General features: G+C 42.4%; 2 protein-coding genes across 2 annotated transcripts in view; both read left to right on the forward strand.

The window, feature by feature from the left end:
• LOC133491894 (rap1 GTPase-activating protein 2-like) overlaps positions 1–3,314 on the forward strand; it is a 31,768-nt gene extending 28,454 nt beyond the window's left edge. The window contains exon 25 of the mRNA XM_061803605.1: positions 1,159–3,314. The gene's annotated coding sequence lies outside the window, so the exon portion shown is untranslated. The remainder of the gene's footprint in view (positions 1–1,158) is intronic.
• Positions 3,315–4,173: 859 nt separating this feature from the next.
• ncbp3 (nuclear cap binding subunit 3) lies at positions 4,174–19,360 on the forward strand. The gene is made up of 13 exons (XM_061802928.1): positions 4,174–4,454; positions 5,793–5,858; positions 5,962–6,067; positions 6,991–7,116; positions 7,246–7,371; positions 7,430–7,575; positions 8,850–8,958; positions 9,048–9,147; positions 10,393–10,502; positions 10,608–10,929; positions 11,209–11,357; positions 15,389–15,571; positions 18,115–19,360. Exons 1-13 carry the CDS (start codon positions 4,197–4,199, stop codon positions 18,417–18,419), a joined length of 2,106 nt encoding a protein of 701 aa, XP_061658912.1. The 5' UTR covers positions 4,174–4,196; the 3' UTR covers positions 18,420–19,360.
• The last annotated feature ends 188 nt before the right edge of the window (positions 19,361–19,548 follow it).

A 19,548-nucleotide genomic window follows, 5' to 3' on the forward strand; every position in this document is an offset into this window, starting at 1 on the left:
CACATAGATCTTCTCTAGATCAGACAGGTTTCTGGACTGTCGCTGAGAAACACGGAGTTTCAGCTCCCTCCAAAGATTTTCTATTGGGTTTAGGTCTGGAGACTGGCGAGTACACGTCAGAACCTTGATATTCTTCTAACGGAGCGACTCCTTGGTTTTCCTGGCTGTGTGCTTCGGGTCATTGTTATGTTGAAAGACCCAGCCACGACCCATCTTCAATGCTCTGACTGAGGGAAAGAGGTTGTTCCCCAAAATCTCACAATACATGGCTGCGGTCATCCTCTCCTTACTACAGTGCAGTTGTCCTGTCCCATGTGCAGAAAAACACCCCCAAAGCATGACACTACCACACCCATGCTTCACAGTAGGGATGGTGTTCTTTTGATGGAACTCATCATTTGTCTTCCTCCAAACACGGTTAGTAGAATTATGACCAAAAAGTTCCATTTTGGTCTAATCTGACTGATTTTCAAGGCAGACTTACAGGTCTGAGGATCAGAATTTTTGCTGATAGACAGGTGTTCAAATACTTATTTGCCGCTGTATCACACAAATAAATTGTTATCAAATCATACATTGTGATTTCTGGATCTTTCTTTTTAGATTATCTCTCTCACAGTAGACATGCACCTACGATGAAAATTTCAGACCCCTCCATGATTTTTAAGTGGGAGAACTTGCAATATAGCAGGGTGTTCAAATACTTGCAATATGAAATAACAAAAGGCATATCTGTCTGATGAATACTGGTCTAAATTAAGCTTTAGTTACAATTTGTACATATAAGGGACAGTCAATTATTGCACTCAGCACTTTTCTCGATTAATCAGCACAACAACTGGGCCAACTCCTATTTCCAAGCCCATGAAAATTCACCTACCATAAAAATGTCAGGGAAAGTAAGGTTCAGAGGTGGAAAACTCAAAGTAACTCATGCCTTTGCTTGGGTGCCAGTTCATCTCCATGTTAGTATAAGTGCACTGCAGCCATAAAATTTCAAATCACTCTCCGGCAAAACGACAAAACGTGAGTAAGTCTACTCTAGCTCCCAGTAGCTCAATAAACAGAACATTAATCTATAAAATGGTTATAGTTTACAAGCCATTTTACAATAAATTCATTGATTTGATGGGTTGAAGATTGACTCTCTTCGTTCAGTTGTCAGAGTCTCAAGTGAGTTCATCAGCCAGAACACCGGCCGGCATCGCTGTTGAGGATGAGTCGGCACCGAGACTTGTGCAACGTGGCTTCAATCATTCCCAACTGGCCTCTCCGTCACTTATGATTATGATCGGTTCGCACATTGTGATTCCGCCTGAATGCCTGAGAATGGCGAATGAATGTGTCAGTTAGGTGGAAATAACCCCAATGATGTCACAGCGCCACCAGCGACTTTGCAACCCTGGCTTGAATACGAGTCACTGCATCCCGAGGGGAGAGGATCATGCAAGGACACTATCCAACTGAATTATGGGAAATATGGGAGAATTTGATCCCATGATGAGCAAATTCCATTTCTCTGCTCTTCTTGAAGCTCTTTCCAGTTGCTTTTCAAATACATTTTACAATAATCCACAAATACTGCAGTATCAGCACCTTAGAATCTAAACTGATCAGTTTAAGTGAAAAGTCTGTTCTAACACTTAAATTGAGAGCAGTAAAACTGCCATAGATGTACTGTATGCATTCGATTAAATAATCAGGGATACAACTGAATGAGGGTGTACACCGAAAATTATTTTTGTGTGGAATATAATTGACTAAAAATGATATGCAGCATTTTCCCCTGCAATAATATTCCATATTTTTGTCATTCATAAATGAAATATACAGTAGGTCCTGGAACAACACTTGTAATCACAAATTTGAAAAAAATAAAAATAAATTTCTACATGGCAGCTCGGTGGTTCAGATGGAAAGCGTTGGCCTCACAGTTCTGAGGTCCCGGGATAAGTCCCGGACCCGCCTGTGTGGAGTTGGCCTGTTCTCCCCGTGCCTGCGTGGGTTTTTTCCGGGTACTCCGGTTTCCTCCCACATCCCAAAAATATGCATTAATTGGACACTCTAAATTGCCCCTAGTTGTGATTGTGAATGCGGCTGTTTGTCTCCATGTGCCCTGGCTGGCAACCAGTTTAGGGTGTACTCTGCCTTCTGCCCGTTGACAACTGGGATAGGCTCTGGCACTCCCGCAACCCTCGTGAGGATAAGCGGCTGAGAAAACGGATGGATGGGCATTTCCACACCTACCCAGAGTTACAAAGTTACATTGAAGATGTACCCATTTATTTTGAATCGGCTTGTTTGACACTTTAATGCACCTTGCACAAGCTGAACTACCATTTCAATCAAAAACCAAAAAAAGTGATAGAAAACAATGTTGCACTACAAAAATGAGTGATTATTTCCATTGGTGTATAGTATAAACGAGGGCTTCTCAAACTTTTTAGGTCTGGGGATCTCTGACGGGGGAACAATTTTTTTTTCCAAGAACCACATAATACTGAAGCAAATGAAGTTGAACAAAAGTGTACCCTTAAATGCCACAAGGAACTTTTCAACCTAAATATTAATGACCTTTTTAAAAGAAAGAAACTTCAACAAATTAGATTGAATTCAATCCCCTGCATTTAGGTATGACAAGAAAGGACCTTGGTGGAAGGCAATCACAGTCAGTCACATTGACTATTGCGAGAGAGATGGCACCCATTTATAGATTGCAAAAGCAGTGACTGATGGAACGTTGTACCTGAAGTATGTCAAGCCATGCCACAAATATTTTTCTGAACTCATCTTCCTTCACCGTACAACTCCAGGTATGGAAACATTGTGAGAGAGATAAATAAACTGCACGCATACAGGGATGATAGTCATATCGGCACTTTTAATTGGCTGAAAAATTAGATGTGAAGGGATAATTGGTTAAGGATGTTTGTTTTATCAGCATGCTGGTCCCCATAGGTAAGAGACATCAATCATCAATTTGTTGCAAAATGCTTTTTGTGGTACTCTGACCTCCCATCTTGGTACCAGAGTACCTCAGTTTGAACACCATTGATTTAAACATGCCTTTTACAAAACCGTACTGTTTTTTTGCACTGAAAGCACAACATTCCTAATACCTTACTTTCCTGCATCCTCTCCAATGCACTCCTGTGTATCAAGAGGATGATGAAATGTAGCATGTTTGTTTCTGTCCTGTGTCCGTTCAAGCTGATCGAGATTATCATTTGTGTTTCTTTCAAGGAAAAAGTTCCCGTTGGTTACCATGAATCCGAAATGCACTGTAAAAAGTAAAATGTAAAATAGCTACACTGCAAGGCAAAAACCTTCAATAAAGTTCCATTGAAATGTGTTTTTATGGTCATTCAATGGCAATAAACACGATGGAATATTATTTGTAGGATTGTAGCATTCACCTATTAAAGTTCTACGCACTTCCAGTGGTGAGCGGGAAGTAACATTTACAGATATCTGTACTTCAGTATTTTTCAGACTATTTTTAACTTTTACACATTGCCTCTGATAAAAGATATCTGTACTTTCTACTCCTAAATCAAAATAAGGTTGTCGTTTTTAACCTCTGCGGAAGATGACATGACAAACATTTATAGAATAAATAGAGAGGTAAAGTCAACCATGATTGATTGATTAATTGATTGAGATTTGGGGGAGATAAAAAAAAAAAAGGGACCGCAGCGACATGGCGGAACATGACAACCGAGATCAGTGATAATTATGATGTAACAAAGCTGGAGAAGCAAGATATTCCTCATCAATGGCCTTGTTAAAGAGATGTTTTTATTGTTATTGGCTCCAAACTTAACTCTGGCAAATGACGGCAACCTGCGCTTACAAAACTATGACACTTCAATAGCAAGGTATAGACATCCCCTCTGCGCCATGCCACCCACTTTTTATTCTGCACGCTAATTTAAGAGGGAAACTCGTGCAGTTTGTGTATAATTGCCGTGGGTCACTGGAGGGCAACAACTGCCCCCCTAGAACCATCACTGGCTTTTTCGTTTCACATTGAAACATGATCGGCATTATTTCAGCATTAAATGAACACTTGGTACATTTTGCACTTCGAGAACAGGATAGGACGATCGGACGATTGACCCCTTGCTCAAAAACCGGAGTTTACCTACGTCCAAGTGGACGTGTCGGATAGTTGTCCCACGGTTCTTGAACGCGACATGTCGCACCAACGAAGAAGAAGGACAGCCAACCGCAGCAGCAGCAAATCCGTTGTGGTTGTTCGCAGTAGTGTCATGGCGGCGGTGCAAGGCTTACGGGCAATGGTGAAATCGGACAGCGGCTCCGACCGCTCCGACTCTCAGTCGGACTCGGAGTCCGACAGAGGTACCCGCGAGGCCGAACCCATGGAGGTGGAGGAAGGAGAGCTGGAGGCGGAAGACATCTCCGTCAACCGGTCCTTGAAAGAGCTGCTGCCGGTAGGTGTTCGCGGTTGGGCCTCACCAGACACGGCGCTGGCGTCTTCTGCGTCCGGAGCAACTGTGCGGGGTTGCCGGCCTGCACAAGCATTGACCTTGCCTTAACCGGAGAAACACTCGCTGCCTGTTGTAAACATCAATTTACTGCATTTATTTTGCGGTATTTAAATCACTTGTAGACGCGGCTGGCGAAAGAAGTCCCTGGTTTCTGTCACTTGTTGCCTATTAGCATCATCCTGTGGCGTTGCCCCCAAACTCCCATCAGAAATCTGCTCTTTAAGCGTTCTTCCCATGTTTAAAAGCTCAATCGCCTGATTTTTCTTGGCATTGTTACACTATTCTGTTGTGATGTCTAACCTCCATTAATTCGTCCTCTTCACAACAAGTATATGTATTATTATTTATTGTTTCTGAAGGGTTTTTCCCATGTGGTTGCCTCCCTTTGGTCGCATGGTCTTTGGTATAAACAGTTACACGTTTGAGTTGAATGATTACTATTCGTACTGTTTGTGAGGATGGATATGTGTGGGACGACTGTCTTCACTAGGATGAATTTAAATGCTTTTAATTGGCTTTACACGATCAGGATTTTTGGAGCTGATGCTCTTCTTTTTTCTTTCGGCTTGTCCCGTTAGGGGTCGCCACAGCGTGTCATCTTTTCCATCTAATTATTTTTGGAGCTGATCAGCGAGTTAAAAAAAAAACACTGATCCCATCACGAGATGATGGGATGAGTCTGTTTAAATGACCAATCCATTTAACTGTATGTACTGTACTTGTGTATCTAATTGATCAAACAATATATATTAACAATAAATAAAGAATTTATGGCAGTGAGGAATAGTGACAGAACAAATGAATGGTGTTCAATTAGGTGGCAGTAACTGCATACAGCAATTAATGTATCTACTTTATGTGACATTTTTGTTTGTTGGTGTGCCGTCCATTAGTTTGTGCAATTTCAATTAGAAATGAGGTCTTTTTTTTTTTTTTTACAGAGGTATGGACATTTCAAACTTATATTCAGTGAATGATAATAAAAAAAAAAGACAGCAATTGTTTATGAAAGATCAACCCGTGTTTAGACATATCAAGTCTTAGGTTTTGAGTTACTACTCCTTGAATTAAACAGTACCTGCAATTACAATGTACTAGTGTATTTGGTCACTCATTAATTTAGCTGCTGATTACAATTGAAGCCTTGGAAGAGGCTTGTCCTTGTTTGTACTGCATTGTTTGAGTTCACTCTTCTGGCTCTTATCGATTGCAGATCAAGTTCTCATCCAGGTCAGATTCAGGTGGTTGAGTGTCACAAGTGGTGATTTACTCTGTTTGCAGGATACCAGCAGGCGGTATGTGAACAAAGCTGGAGCTTTCATCACCGGGATTGATCTCAATTCAAAGGTTGGTGGGGAGTTTTGTACATATATTTTTAAAGACCGCTTCATACAAATGCACACTCTCAGATGTTAAACGATGATAGATGTGTTAATTGTGTTTCCACTAGGTGGCCATCATGAGGAAAGAGGAGCGAGCGAGGCGTTTCAACTTCCGCGGTGAGGTGAGCGCCACTCAGCGCAACATCTTCCTGGATAAAGATGCTGTAAAGAAAGGTAAGACGACAAGTACACTGAAAAAAGTACCATCCAACTGAGCTTAAATAGCTCAAATCAAGGCAGTGTATACTTTTGTGTCCCTAGGTATTTCTTCTTACCAGGCAATTTTTGTTTAAGAGCATTACACTTGCATGAAGCAATATTCTCCATGAAAAGGGGAAAAGTCCTGGCAGTTGATTTAAATTACAATCTGCAATCTTTTTAATCTGATTGGGCTATAGGGTATGATGGCAAGACTGAATTCTTGTCTTAAAAAAAAAATATCCATAAAGTTTCCCAAATGCATGTGGGGGAGTTTATACTTTTAGATCATAATTTCCATAAAGTATGTTTGTACAGACCCAACATTGCTCATCACGAGAAGAACACTGGAGCAAGAGTTGAAGCATGATCGCGGTGGAGGCAAAACATCCCCAAAGCATAGCTGTGTTTCTTAGCTGGAAATGGGGCTATAGTTAAGGTGGAGAGAATTATGTTCCGAATACCAATCGGTGTTAGTGTAAAACCTTTAAGTTTCTACAAGAAAACGAAAAAACATGTCAGGAAAAAGGTATTAGAAAAGCTCTACTTAATTTGGGTTGAGTAAAAAGCATGTGTGCTTACTTCTGTTCAACATGAGTTTGAATGTGACTGGGTTAATTCTAAACACAGCGACATCTCATAACTCCGCTTTTTTAAAATATTTATAGTCCAGGTTACAGGTCACAATGATGAACAAAGTTTTTAAATTGTCTTGGTCTCATTTTTTCCCATCACAAAAAGATCCAGTTCAAACAGGTGTTTGTAGCATATTCCCTGTTTAAATGTTTTTTTTTTTTTTTTTCATTTTTGACATATGAGTGGTGCCAAAAATGGATGGATGGGTGAATGGTGAACTCCTGAGGTGAATTAATTTTTTTGTCTGCTGTACATGACTTCAGCTATCCCCAAAATTCGCATGGAGGCCGTCCACGTCACGGGCGTCGATGACATGAGCACCCAGGACATCTTTGGGTATTTTAAGGAATATCCCCCCGCACATATCGAGTGGATCGACGACACTTCCTGTGAGCATGCGATTAACCAAATATTTACTTGGTTGTGTAATCTCACATTACACACATCACACTAACTCTTGGTATACAAATAAAAAGTTAATATGAGTCCTTTAAATTCCTACCTGTTGGTTTCCCCAGGCAATGTGGTTTGGCTGGATGACAACACGGCCATCAGAGCATTCATCAACACCAGCCAAATGCCTGAGCCTCACACTGTTGCCACGGATACTGGAAGTGTCCACCAGATGGGCAAGCCCAGCAAAGGTCAGTAGAGAAGACAGCAGGGTCCGGATAATGGTCTTGATGGGAGGTTTGATCGCAGGTTGTCGGAGTCAAGGGTCAGACGACGATGTTGACAATGATGACGAAGAGGGTGAGGTGGATGACGTGGGGAAAAAGAGCAGTGTGGAAAGTCCCAAAGACAGCGATGGGAAAGCGACGGACACGATGAAGGTGGAGGCTGCTCAGGTAACTGAGTGTGTGTGTTGAGAATATTTTCAGAAATTCAGACTTGACAATAGGGGTATAACAATACCCATACCTCAGGATTTGTTTGTATCACGGTCTTAATGTCACGAAAATGATTGCAAAAATCCAATCAGGTGCAACCAGGATGGGAAGTGAGCACTCTCGCAACCCTGCTAAGCAACATTCATGCGTATACCCAAAACTACATTTTCAGCACATTAGCTGATTATTTTATACCAAGACAAGAAAGCAATGGTAGTTGAGGACTTTTGATACCGCAGTATCGTTATTATTGTGACATTTTTACTTAACTACGGTGCGAGCATAGGTTAGTGATAACAGTGTGTTCTGTCTTGCGTATAAATGTTTCCACGATAGGAAAGGAATTGTATTATAAATCCAGGCCTCCCCATTATCCCATGGAATTGGGATAAAATTACCTGACAATCTGAGCATGAATATTCATTTTTATTATAATTAGCCATATCAAAACTTTTAAAAGTCCTTAAAAATTAACTGTTGAGGTATATTTCCTGATATTGTGACACATTTGATTATATATGCAATGTGATTAAGTAAAGGCCTCATTTGAATGATGTACTAGCAATATGCTGGAAGAGCTTGAATTTCACCCTGGAAAAGAGAAAATATTTGATCTTTAGACTAATAATAACCAAACAACAACAAGATGAAGTGTAAATGTATATTAAAAGATTTGTTGTATTTGTACAGTATGTGGACAGCAGGCATACCATAATATGTTGACCTAATGACAATTGTGCAGTTTAGACTTTAGACTTCCTTCATATAGCAACCCTGAAAACTGAATGTTCCATCTAAAATAATTATAAAGATGCAACAATATTCAAAACCCAACGTTCTCCGTGTTGAAAAATGTAACAATGAATGTAATAGATTGCACCACCGGGTGGTGCTCAAAGGTCATATTTGGGAAACTGTCACGTTTGAGAGTAGCCAGAATAAATATGTATTATGGAAACATGGTTTGGGTGTATTTAAAAAGGGTTTTTCTATATCACAGATTTTTACTTATCAGAGGGGTCTGAAAGCTAACACCAACGATGCGGGGGGATTACTCTACATCAGTTTTGTAATTATGTAATGTTGGAACATGTAATTAGTTAGTCCCCAACACTGTTGGCTGATAACTGATATACAGTGTGAAATATCCTTGACAGGATATACTTTTTACATGAACATAAACACATGCTAATAGATCATGGTTATGATTAATATTTATGTTGATATGTAAGGGGGATGACCTGTCGCAAGCCGAGAGGGAATCTCTGCTGAGGAACGACCCGCGTCCTGCCATCAAACCCTTTAAAGGAAACCAGATCCTTCTGCGCTTTGCCACTGAAGGTCTCTCGTAAAGCTTTCTGCAATACTACATAAGAAAGAGCAAATGTCAGAACTAAACTAGACTTTCTTTTTATAATGTTCAACTTCAGATGACAAGAAAGAGCTGGGTGCTGCCCGCCGCAGTCGATACTACATGAAGTATGGGAACCCGAATTATGGAGGCATGAAGGGAATCCTCAGCAACTCCTGGTGGGCCCAAACACCTCGTCAACATTCAGAATTTCAATCGTAATCCAGCCGTGCCACTAAGTGAAAACCAGCAAGTAACTGATGCGTAAAATATCTTGCAGACTAATCTTATAACCTTACCCTTAAAAATCAGTACCTGACAGGACATTTGATTTTGAAAAAATTAACCCAAATTGCATGTATGCATATGGCGACAAGTCTTTGGTAACTTCTTGTGCCTCCTCTGCTAAATTAAATAAATCCCATTAAATCTCTGATTAGAAGACACATCTTAGCAAATAAAGAACAAGTATATTTGACCTTGAATTGAAATATGTAATATTGATTAGGGCAGCACGGTGACGCAGTTGGTAAAGCGTTGGCCTCACAGTTCTGAGGTCCCGGGTTCAATCCCGGACCTGCCTGTGTTGAGTTTGCATGTTCTTCCTGTGCCTGCGTGGGTTTTCTCTGGGGACTCCGGTTTCCTCCCACATCCCAAAAACATGCAACATTAATTGGAGACTCTAAATTGCCCCGAGTTGTGATTGTGAGTGCGGCTGTTTGTGACTATGTGCCCTGTGATCGGCTGGCAACCAGTTCAGGGTGTACCCCGCCTCCTGCCCGTTGGCAGCTGGGATAGGCTCCAGTACTCCCCGCGACCCTCGTGAGGATAAGCTGCGAAGAAAATGGATGGATGGATTAATAGTAATTTCATTATGGCCATGCTTGTAACTCGAAACTATCTTTCCCCGTTGGCATGACTTAGTCCCTGCAAGCCCCACCAAAAACAAAATACTTTTTTTTTTTTTTTTTTCAATGATAAAATAGTACTAGTAATACTCGATGGTATGAAACAATATATATAGTAAATAATTCATCTAACCACATTTATTCATGGGCATTGTGGATTAAGTGTCTTGCCCAGGGACATGACGAGGACATGCGCTCAGGAGGGGATACGAACTCACTGGTTGCAGGATGTACACGTACCATCTGTACCACACTGTCACACGAGATGCAATAACATTGGTCTTTTTTTGGCAGAAGAGTCACAAAATATGACTCTGGTCAGAATGTCTGCCTCCATGTATTGCTGCACTGATAGGGTTAAAATAATCATTCCCTAAACTGTTGCTTATTCTATCAAATATTGTTGGTGATTTCACAAGTAGCCTACCCTGAATGTTGGGGGAACACAGTACACAAGCTTAATAGAGAGTTGTAATACTGATTGTGTGAATGTTATTTTTTTTTTTTTTCCCCCAGGAAGAGGAGGTTCCACAGTCGACGGATCCAGCGAGATGTCATCAAGAGCAAGAAACCTCTCATTGGCGACAGCATGGGACACACTCCACCGTACACTCATCGACACTCTGGTATTAAAGAAAAAAAACATACACATAAAATATTTAAGTTGTGAATCATCCATTTAAAGGAAACCAGGAAAGACACCACACCTGACAGATTTCTCTCCATCTCAGCCGACCTGGTCAATCTCCCTGAGGAGCCTATCAAGGAAGAGGAGGAAGAGGAGGAGGAGGAGGAGGACTACGGTGATGAGGACATGGACTCAGACGACCGGGTGGTAGAATTCAAAGAGAAAGGAGACAAAGGTGCCGTGTCCTCTCGACCCCCGCCGATGGGGCCCCGTAGCAGGGGTGAGCGGTCCCCGTCGCCCTGGTCCGAGTCTGATGAGATGGACTATGACCTGGAACTGAAGATGATCTCCACACCATCCCCGAAGAAGAGCAAGAAGATGACGATGTATGCTGACGAGCTGGAGAGCCAGCTGAAGAGCATTAGGTCAGATCGTCATCATCACTATGTAGCAGCATAATTTGATGTGAGAGGTTGCCACAGTTGCCTTGAGAAATTAATTAAATTGCTCCTTTCAAAATAACTGGAGCTTTAAAATTATTTGATTTTTAAAGTAACTAAGTTAGATTTCAAGTAGGGTCTGGAATGGATCTAGCATGCATTATTTCCTGTAGAGTGAGTTATCTTGATGTACACAAATAGTGGCACTATAGTCTACGTGAAGTGACATCAGCCGGTGTTCATCCAGTGTCTTGTCCTGAGCAGGAACAGGGTGGGAGAGTCCGCATCACAAAGCAGGGCAAAGTCCCCATCACCCAGCAAAGTGACAGACGTGCGGCAGCTGCTCGAGGAGAAGCGACAGGGGCTGTCTCAGCACAGACCGCAGACCCTGGCGGTGAAGAGTGGCAAGACAGGTGAGCGCCATTACATAACCATTGCTGACAGTGTAAAAGCAAATTGCAAAAAATTACTGGTTATTGATGGTAATGTTTATAATTTGCGATAGATGCTGCAAGGTGGTGGCAGCCCAGTAGTTTTGTCTAAATTAAACGCCTTCCCTCACTTTTTGTCCTTTGGTACCAGCATGCCACCAGATGGCTGAAAGGACTAGATTTTTGTCAATGAAATACATGTACAGTGGTACCTCGGTTTTCGAACGTCTGTATTTTCGTACAAATCGGTTTTCTAACGAAAATTTCGAGATTTTTTTTTTTTTTTATTGCTTTGGTTTTCGAACGAAAATCGGTATGCGAACGTCCCGACCAGCTGACCCACGACAGTTTGTTATTGTGCTTTTGAACGCACCCCAGAAAAAAACTGAAACGACGTATCGCACGCGCCGTAACCAGTTGACCCACACACTCCTCTGCATGCGGACGTGTCCCAGTAGTGACTTTTGACCAATTGAGTCATATTAACCCCCGATCATGGCTCCAAAGAGGGCAAGTAGAACTGCTGGTGTTGAAAAAAGGAAAGTGATGCGTAAAAACTGTCAACTTCAAGAAGGATTTGATAGCCGAATACGAATCTGGGAGCGCGTTTCTTAGCTATCGAACAAGTATGGCATGGTGAAATCGACGATCAGCACCATTCTGAAACATAAGGATGCCCTCATAGCAAGTGATGTTGCTAAAGGAGCAACTGTGTTGACCAAGCAGAGGCCACAGATCTTGGAGGAAGTCGAAAAGTTACTTCTCATTTTCATAAACGAGCAGCAGTTAGCTGATGAGGCTGAAGGCAGGAAGGATGTCTCAAGTGCCGATATAAAAGCTATCTGTGCTAAATGGAATGACAGCCATAATTGTGTAGAACTCCATCACCCTAACAAAGGTGAATGTTGCAGAGCGCTGCAAAATTTCAATGACGTTGTTATGAGCCACTTCAGGAAGGTGCTCAAAAGACATCAGAAAAAAACTAAACTAAATGTGATTATTTCTTTTCACCGAAGATATTTGAAAGTTGTTTTTTCATTGCTTTTTTCTTTTGTTCCATTAACCCTACCTCTAGTTGCAAGTTAATTTTTTTTTTGTTACGTACTTTCTGTGCAAATTAAAAAAATTTCTCTGCCCCCCCCCCCTTATTATTGCTTGTTTGAAGTTATTCTGCACTTTTGTTAATAAAAAAAAAAGGTTTACAGGGCTGGGGGCCGAGTCGCTACAGATACGGCAATGCACTCCCCTGGATACTCTACTACTAAAGCATACATCTTAAGCAAAAAAAATCTATTTCTTAAATGATTTAAGTATATAAAGTATTTAAACTATAAATGTGTTTCTACTATGCCGTTTATTATCAGGAAAAGCTAAAAAAAAAAAAACTGCTTTAAAAAAGCTTTTTTAGGCTTGGAACGCATTCCATTCATTGTAATGGAAAAACGCGCTTCGGTTTTCAACCGGCCTCCGAGAGCGGATTGTGTTCGAGAACAGAGGGACCACTGTCCCCCCCTTTACTTCAACATAGTCCTTTGGTACCAAGATAACACTAAATTGTGCCAAAACTACTTTTGTAGGAATTAAGCCCCTCTATTCACGTTGACATAGCATAACAATGTAGTCAAATCAATGCTCTTATGTATCACGGGAAGGGCAGGCTACAGAGATTGAATGAGATGCCCTTCAATAAAGTGTTTATGGTTTCAGATGGGTTAAGGTTAGGATTAGGGTGGGTTAGGGTTAGTACGCAAGATATTAACACTGTCACTCTTAAATGATGAAAATAATGAAAAATACATATAACAGTATTCACTTCAATGTCTATACAAAAAAAAAGTGAACGGAGAGGGCGTCATCCATGCACAAAGTTGCGCAATTGAGTGTCCCGCGACATCCAAGTGGTCGCCATATTAGTCGCGTCGTCTGTCCTTGACATCATCCTCACTTCCGCCGTTGAAAACGCGCAGTGCCTGCTACTATGGAAGCCGAGCAACTGAGATATTTGCATTTTTCAGACGCCCCTTCTGACACCGAAGCTCTTTTCGAAAAGGACAACACCACACAACCGAGTGAAGTCTCCTGGGCAATATTACGCTATTGTTTCGAGCCATATTCAGATGATGTCCGATCTACTCCTGCGGCGGTGATGAGCCATCGCGGCTCATCGCAGCCGACTGGTGTGGCTTATGACAGAGCCGTGCGGTGCTGCTTTAGGGGGGTGCTCGCAGTTGAGCTGGGGCGCTTTATGCGCGCACGCGACTGAGTAACGCATTCTCGGCTGGGTTCTTCAAAGCCGCCCCCGTCACAAAGCCCGACGCGCAGCCTTCGCGGAAGATGTGACCGCCGAACGCGGCGCCTCAGCCAGTGTGGCTGAGTTTCGGCGCCCGTGGTGGCATATAAGGAGGAGGTGGAGCCGAGCTATGTTGCTTTTAGGGGTATGTTCAAAGTCGCCGCAGTACGCGATTAACACTTATCGAGACGTTGCCTGGGCGACGCGCACATCGACACATTTCATACGCGGATCTTTTGCTACGTTATGAGAGAGAGAGGGCCCCAAACTATTATTTTTTTTTTTGGAGCTGTATACACACCTACCTGTTATTTGGAACCCACGAAGCTCTCGTCCTCTCCACCCGTGCAATCCATTTTTCACAACAAACAGGGTCTCTTTCAAACTTATGAAGAGTAATTCCATTCTCCCGAGTGTTCAAGCAATGTCCAGCAATGCAAAGAGCCGGCATTTTGGCTAACACGAAGGAACAACGAGCTACCTTCCCGGAGGTAAAACTAATGGAAACAAACAAGTCCACTAGGGGGCGCCTCTGTCCTGTACGTCACTTCCTGCTTCTTCTCGAAAACAAATCCCTCGAGAGGATTTTCATGGCGGGAGGTACAAAAAGCTGTATACGTCAAAATCATGTTTTTGGGTGAAAAAACACATGGGACCATATTGGCTGTGGGTTTTTCATTCATAATATACCAAAAATCATCCGATTGACGACACTTGACATTTAAGTCACATAATACTTTTTCCATCTGGAAGCAGTTGGGCATATTCAAGAGGGATACATCAGCCGTTGATAGTGCAGTGGCATGTGTCCTGGAGCAACTAATGCTGGAGCAGGGCGTATCATGCATGAAAACTGGAAATTCTAATAAAGCAATTCGCATTGGTCTTGTGGAGACAGCAGTTTTAAAGACCCACAAATCATTTTTGGGTAATTAGACTAATGCATTAATGATATGCAGCTTTCACATACCATGGGCACGAACATACCCCCATAGCATCACAGATGTTAGCTTTTGAACTTTGCGCTGGTAACAATCCAGATGCTCTGGACATCTACAACTTCCATAAACAATTTGAAATGTGGACTCGTCAGAGCCCAGCACACTTCTACTTTGTGTCACTCGATCTCAAATGAGCTCCGAACCAGAGAAGCCGCCGGCGTTCGTGGGTGTTGTTGATGTATTGTATGGCTTTGCTCGAGAGTTTCAGATTGCATTTGTAATGTCTAAAAATGGTTTTCTGAAGTGTTCCTGAGTCCATGTGATGATAGCCTTTACACAATAATGCAGTGCCCCCTAAGGGATTGAAGGTCACACACATTCAATGTTTGTTTTCGGCCTAGCTGGTTACGTGGAGAGATTTTCTCCAGATTCTTTTTTTTTTTTTTGTATTATGGACCAAAAATGATGAAATCCCTGAATTCTTTGCAATTGTACATTGACAAACTTTCTTACACTGTTGGACTATGTGCTCACAACGTGGGGAACCTCGCCCCATCCTTGCTTGTGAACAGCTGAGCCTTTGAGGCATGCTTCTTTTACCTGTTTCCAAAATACTTTTAGTTTTGAGCCAGCAGAGATACCAACAAATCAATGATGTGTATTATACATGACTAGGAGACTGGTAAAAAATAATTTACAGCAGTCACAAGCACATGCCCCCCAACATAAACAGCTATAAGTATGGTATGCTGACAGATGTTTCACTGTTGATGTTTTTAAAGACGTCCGACAGCGACTTGGGAAGAGGCGGTACTCCCCAGAAAGAAGGCACTCCCCCTCCCCCGTCTCCCCCAGGGACGCGCCTCACCCCACCAGAGAGCCAATCAGTGACGTCCACCGCCGACTGGGCATCGTCAGCCGGGACAGAAGCGGCGCATCCAAGTCATCCAAAGACAGAAAGACGAGTGAGTACATCACGCTTTCATCCATCAATCGTTTTTTTCTCCATTTGGGTCATGGGTAAGCTGAAGGCCATCTCAGCTGGCTTTAGAGGCAAGATGTGGGATACACCCTTGATTGGTTGTCAGCCTATTGAGGGACAAAAACATTCCCACTGAAGGACAATTTCGAGCAGGGGTGCTCAATAGATTGATCGCGATCGACTCGGTAGCATTGGTAGATGCCATGATATCGCGTAGTTTAAAAAAAAAAAAAAAAAAACAAAACAATACGGCAGTTTTTCATCCATCCCATCACTTTATAGGGATACACACAGTATATAATCGATGACACACACACATGCCCGAACAACAATTCCAAGTATGTCAGACTTAAGCTTCTCAGTCAGTTAACTCCATTTTTTTTTTTTTATTTCTCGATGTTATCTATTAAAAAAATGAGTGGAGTAACTGCACCTAGTAAGAGGAGGAAAACTGACCAGTTTCGTATAGAACAGGAGGAGGAGTACTTTTTCACAATGACATTTTTGGAATGCGTATGCCTCATCTGTCAATCTAACATTTGATTACTAAAGAAGAGAAAGAGAGAAGTGAAGAAAGTAAAATCCCAGTTGTCCGCACAGCAGTTATATTTCACATATACCTCAAAAGCAAAACCTGCCACCAAACCCCCGTTCCGGGTGAGTCACGTCATCGTTAACAACAAGAAGTCCTTTCAAGAAGCAGAGATGGTAAAAGCAGCAATTGTGGAACCAGCTGACGCATGAAGCTCGGCTAACGGCCTCCCTGGACGCCGAAGCTCGGCTAATGGCCTCCCCGGACGTCGAACTTCGGCTCGTGGCCCGCCACCGGAGCTTGCTCATCAGACACCGCGTCATTTCCGCCCGAAGAACCATCCGTGCTTGCCAGCCCGGAGCTCCCGGGGTCCTTTGTTTACGCAATTATGTCGCGCGTAGGCCTCCGAGCAGTCAGACTCCGCATCATTCCCCCCCGAAGAACCATCCGAATATTCAATTCATTATTTACAGCCACAGGTTCAAATCTGTATGGAAGTATTCCTCCATCTTCCCGATCAACTGATACTGCTCTTTCTTCATCAGATGAGGATAAATCTGAGAAATCAGCGCCGGGCATACATGGTGTCCCATGTAATCGAGCCTTTTTTGCGGCACGGTACACGTCGCATCCGCGCGCGTAGGTCATGTGACTCACGAAAATGGCAGCGCCCCTGAAAATTCGTAATTGTTGATTAAAAGAAATCTTCTCAAAACACTATTACATGAGAGAGGATTTAACGTCACATTGTCAAAATAGGGTACATATTACATGACCTCTTACAGTGATTCCCAAACAGTCTGCTGGGGTACATTAGTGTGCCGTGTGCGTGGGAAGTTATCCAATTTTATGTAATTGGTAAAAAAACATTTATTCCAAGAAATAATGTATCTTTATTCATCTATTTATGCCAGTGAGACACAATGACAGGCAAAACAAAAAAAAATCCTCTTCTATTAGATGGCAGGAAGTACATACAGTAATTAATCAATCCATTTTTGGTAACATTTACCTTTGCTGGTGTGCCGCGGGATTTTTCTATGGTAAAATATTTGCTTTGGCTCTATAAAGGTTGGAAATCACGGACCTATTGGATACACTGGTCCTGCAAAGCACTGGATTTCCCCTTTAAAGATACGGCAGAAATACTTTCCGAGATCAAAGCTCTCCAGCTCTCACGAAGTACAGTTACACGGCACTGTGACTCATTGGCTGAGGATTTAACCCAGCAAATGTGGAAGTACATCAGCGATTGTGAGTGTTTCTCACTGCAGTTTTGGACCTTACTCACTGATCTTAAGTACCACAACATGAGGAAGTGTGGAACCTTTTGGACGGTATTATTTGGCGCCATTTGTTTATGTGAGTTTGCCTTTTCCCACATGAAGATCATTAAGTCTAAGTATTGTTCCACCCTCACTGATGAACATTTGGAAGTGGGCTGGAGGCTGGTTGTCAGCCGCTATTATGAACTCCTGGCTGATTCACTTCAGTGCAAGTCATTGGACTAAACTCGGGTAATGACAAAAAATTGACATTATGTTGTGTTGTGCAAGATTGGCTCATGTGGGGATGCAAGGTACATCAGCGTGCATTGGTGCAAAGCAGTGTTGGAGTCCCAGAATTTTAGCTCACTGGTAGTTCTCTGGGCTCTCGAAGCGAAGACATGATCATGACCCTCACCACCTCCAAAAAAGGTAGATCGCGAGAGGTTGACTGCTTGAAATGTAAATCATGGGGCAAAAAAAGTTTGGGCACCCCTGATTTGGCGTATCCAGTGAACCTAACTTGCACGTTTTGGGAATGCATGTATATAAAATAGATGGAATTTTGAAATGTGGGTAAAATTGAGTGAAAATAAACGAACGATTGAAGTTTATACCCGTTTGCATTCTAATGACGGAAACAAATGATCGACATTCTTGGCTGGTCTTAAGTTTGGGTGGGAATTTACTTGACGGACAATTTTTTTTAATGCCGACTATTGGGCACAGGCAGCCTATGGAGCCGACTGGGTGACAAAGACGAAAAGGTGGGAGAGCGCAGGCCGAGCAGCGGGTCGTCGGGACTTTTCTCGTCGTCGCGGCGTAGCAGGAGACGCCGAGGAAAGAGAGCAGAGGAGGGGAGGGAGAAGGAAGGCGAGGAAGACGACGACTCAACGCTGCAGAAGGTTTGGGGCGCCATGATCAAGAAGAAGCAAGAGCGCCTCAGCCACAAGTTGAAGAAGAGCCGCCTGGACAACCTGCCGTCGTTGCAGATTGAGATCAGCCGAGACAGCAGCGAGGACTCTGACGCCTGACTCTAAAACTTGAATATGGCGGGGATTTGATTGCGGGGCAAAGTCAGTCCTGTCCGTGGATGGATGACTGAGAGGATCAACTCGGCACATTCTCTGGACCCTCCAACTGGTCCCCCCCTGCCCCTCGTGTGTCACATTATTTCTTTTAATACAGAACATCCAATGTTTGCTTTGGGTGGCATTCAACTTTACTTTTATATTTTGAATTCAATTTACTCGTTGAAGAACTTTGTACAGGTAACAGAAGAACAGTTTTTATGAAAGGACCATTCGACCGTGACGTTGTTTGATGACGGGAAGTTAATGAGGAAACATTTTGTTAAAGTAAGCATTTATAGCATCATGGGGGAGCTTCTCAAACCACCGTTGCTCTTTACAGTGTAATGCCTCCTACTTTTACGCTGCAGACAGAACCACCCAAATGGGACCTAATGTTTTATTTCATCAACACAAAATAGTTATTTGTGTGTGGAACAGTTGTGGCTAATACACACAAGGCCTACCATGCAATTCAAGAAACCTCAACCAGGGACAAAACCTTGAACTCCCAATACTAATTTTGTATCAAAATAATATTCCCCACATCTGAGAGCTCAAAATTAGGTTTGTACACGTAAATGCTTCGCTGTGGTTGATATGTTTTCTTTTTTTTTTTTTTTTTTTAATATGCACATGCCCTCGGGGAAAAATTAGCATCACAAGACACAAGTGTAAGCCCCCCTCTTTTTCCGACAAATTTCAGCCAAGACATTTTAGTAATAGGCCTTTAAAAAAAAAAAAAAAAAAAAAACCTGGTAAAACTCCAGAGAGCAGTAATGGACTGATTGTACTTTTGAATGAATGATGAGGAGAGCTTCCATTTGAAATAAAACATGGCCCGATTTTTTTCAAATTCCAAGACGCGGTGCTCTTTGGTAATGAGGCTGTCTTCAATTGAAGTCATTCAGATCTTAGGTATAAATATTAAAAGATACTTGTCATGAGTGACCCGTTTTTGTCTTTTTTCCGCTTTTATGCTCTCAGTCGATTATGAGATTGGCAGCAGACATTTTAATTCATGATAGTGATTTCTATATGGAAAAACCCCAAAAACCTTGTTGGCCATGAATGTACAACTGTTCGTACTGTA

Source organism: Syngnathoides biaculeatus, chromosome 18 (genome assembly GCF_019802595.1).
Source record: "Syngnathoides biaculeatus isolate LvHL_M chromosome 18, ASM1980259v1, whole genome shotgun sequence".
Classification (NCBI taxonomy): domain Eukaryota; kingdom Metazoa; phylum Chordata; class Actinopteri; order Syngnathiformes; family Syngnathidae; genus Syngnathoides; species Syngnathoides biaculeatus.

Bases quoted from the DNA above. Each gene is read 5' to 3' on its own strand.
- ncbp3 (XM_061802928.1), top strand. From the start codon at position 4,197: ATGTCGCACCAACGAAGAAGAAGGACAGCCAACCGCAGCAGCAGCAAA. The intron at 7,117-7,245 runs GTGAGCATGCGA...TGGTTTCCCCAG, and splicing joins GTGGATCGACGACACTTCCT to GCAATGTGGTTTGGCTGGAT. The intron at 9,148-10,392 runs GTGGGCCCAAAC...TTTTTCCCCCAG, and splicing joins GGAATCCTCAGCAACTCCTG to GAAGAGGAGGTTCCACAGTC.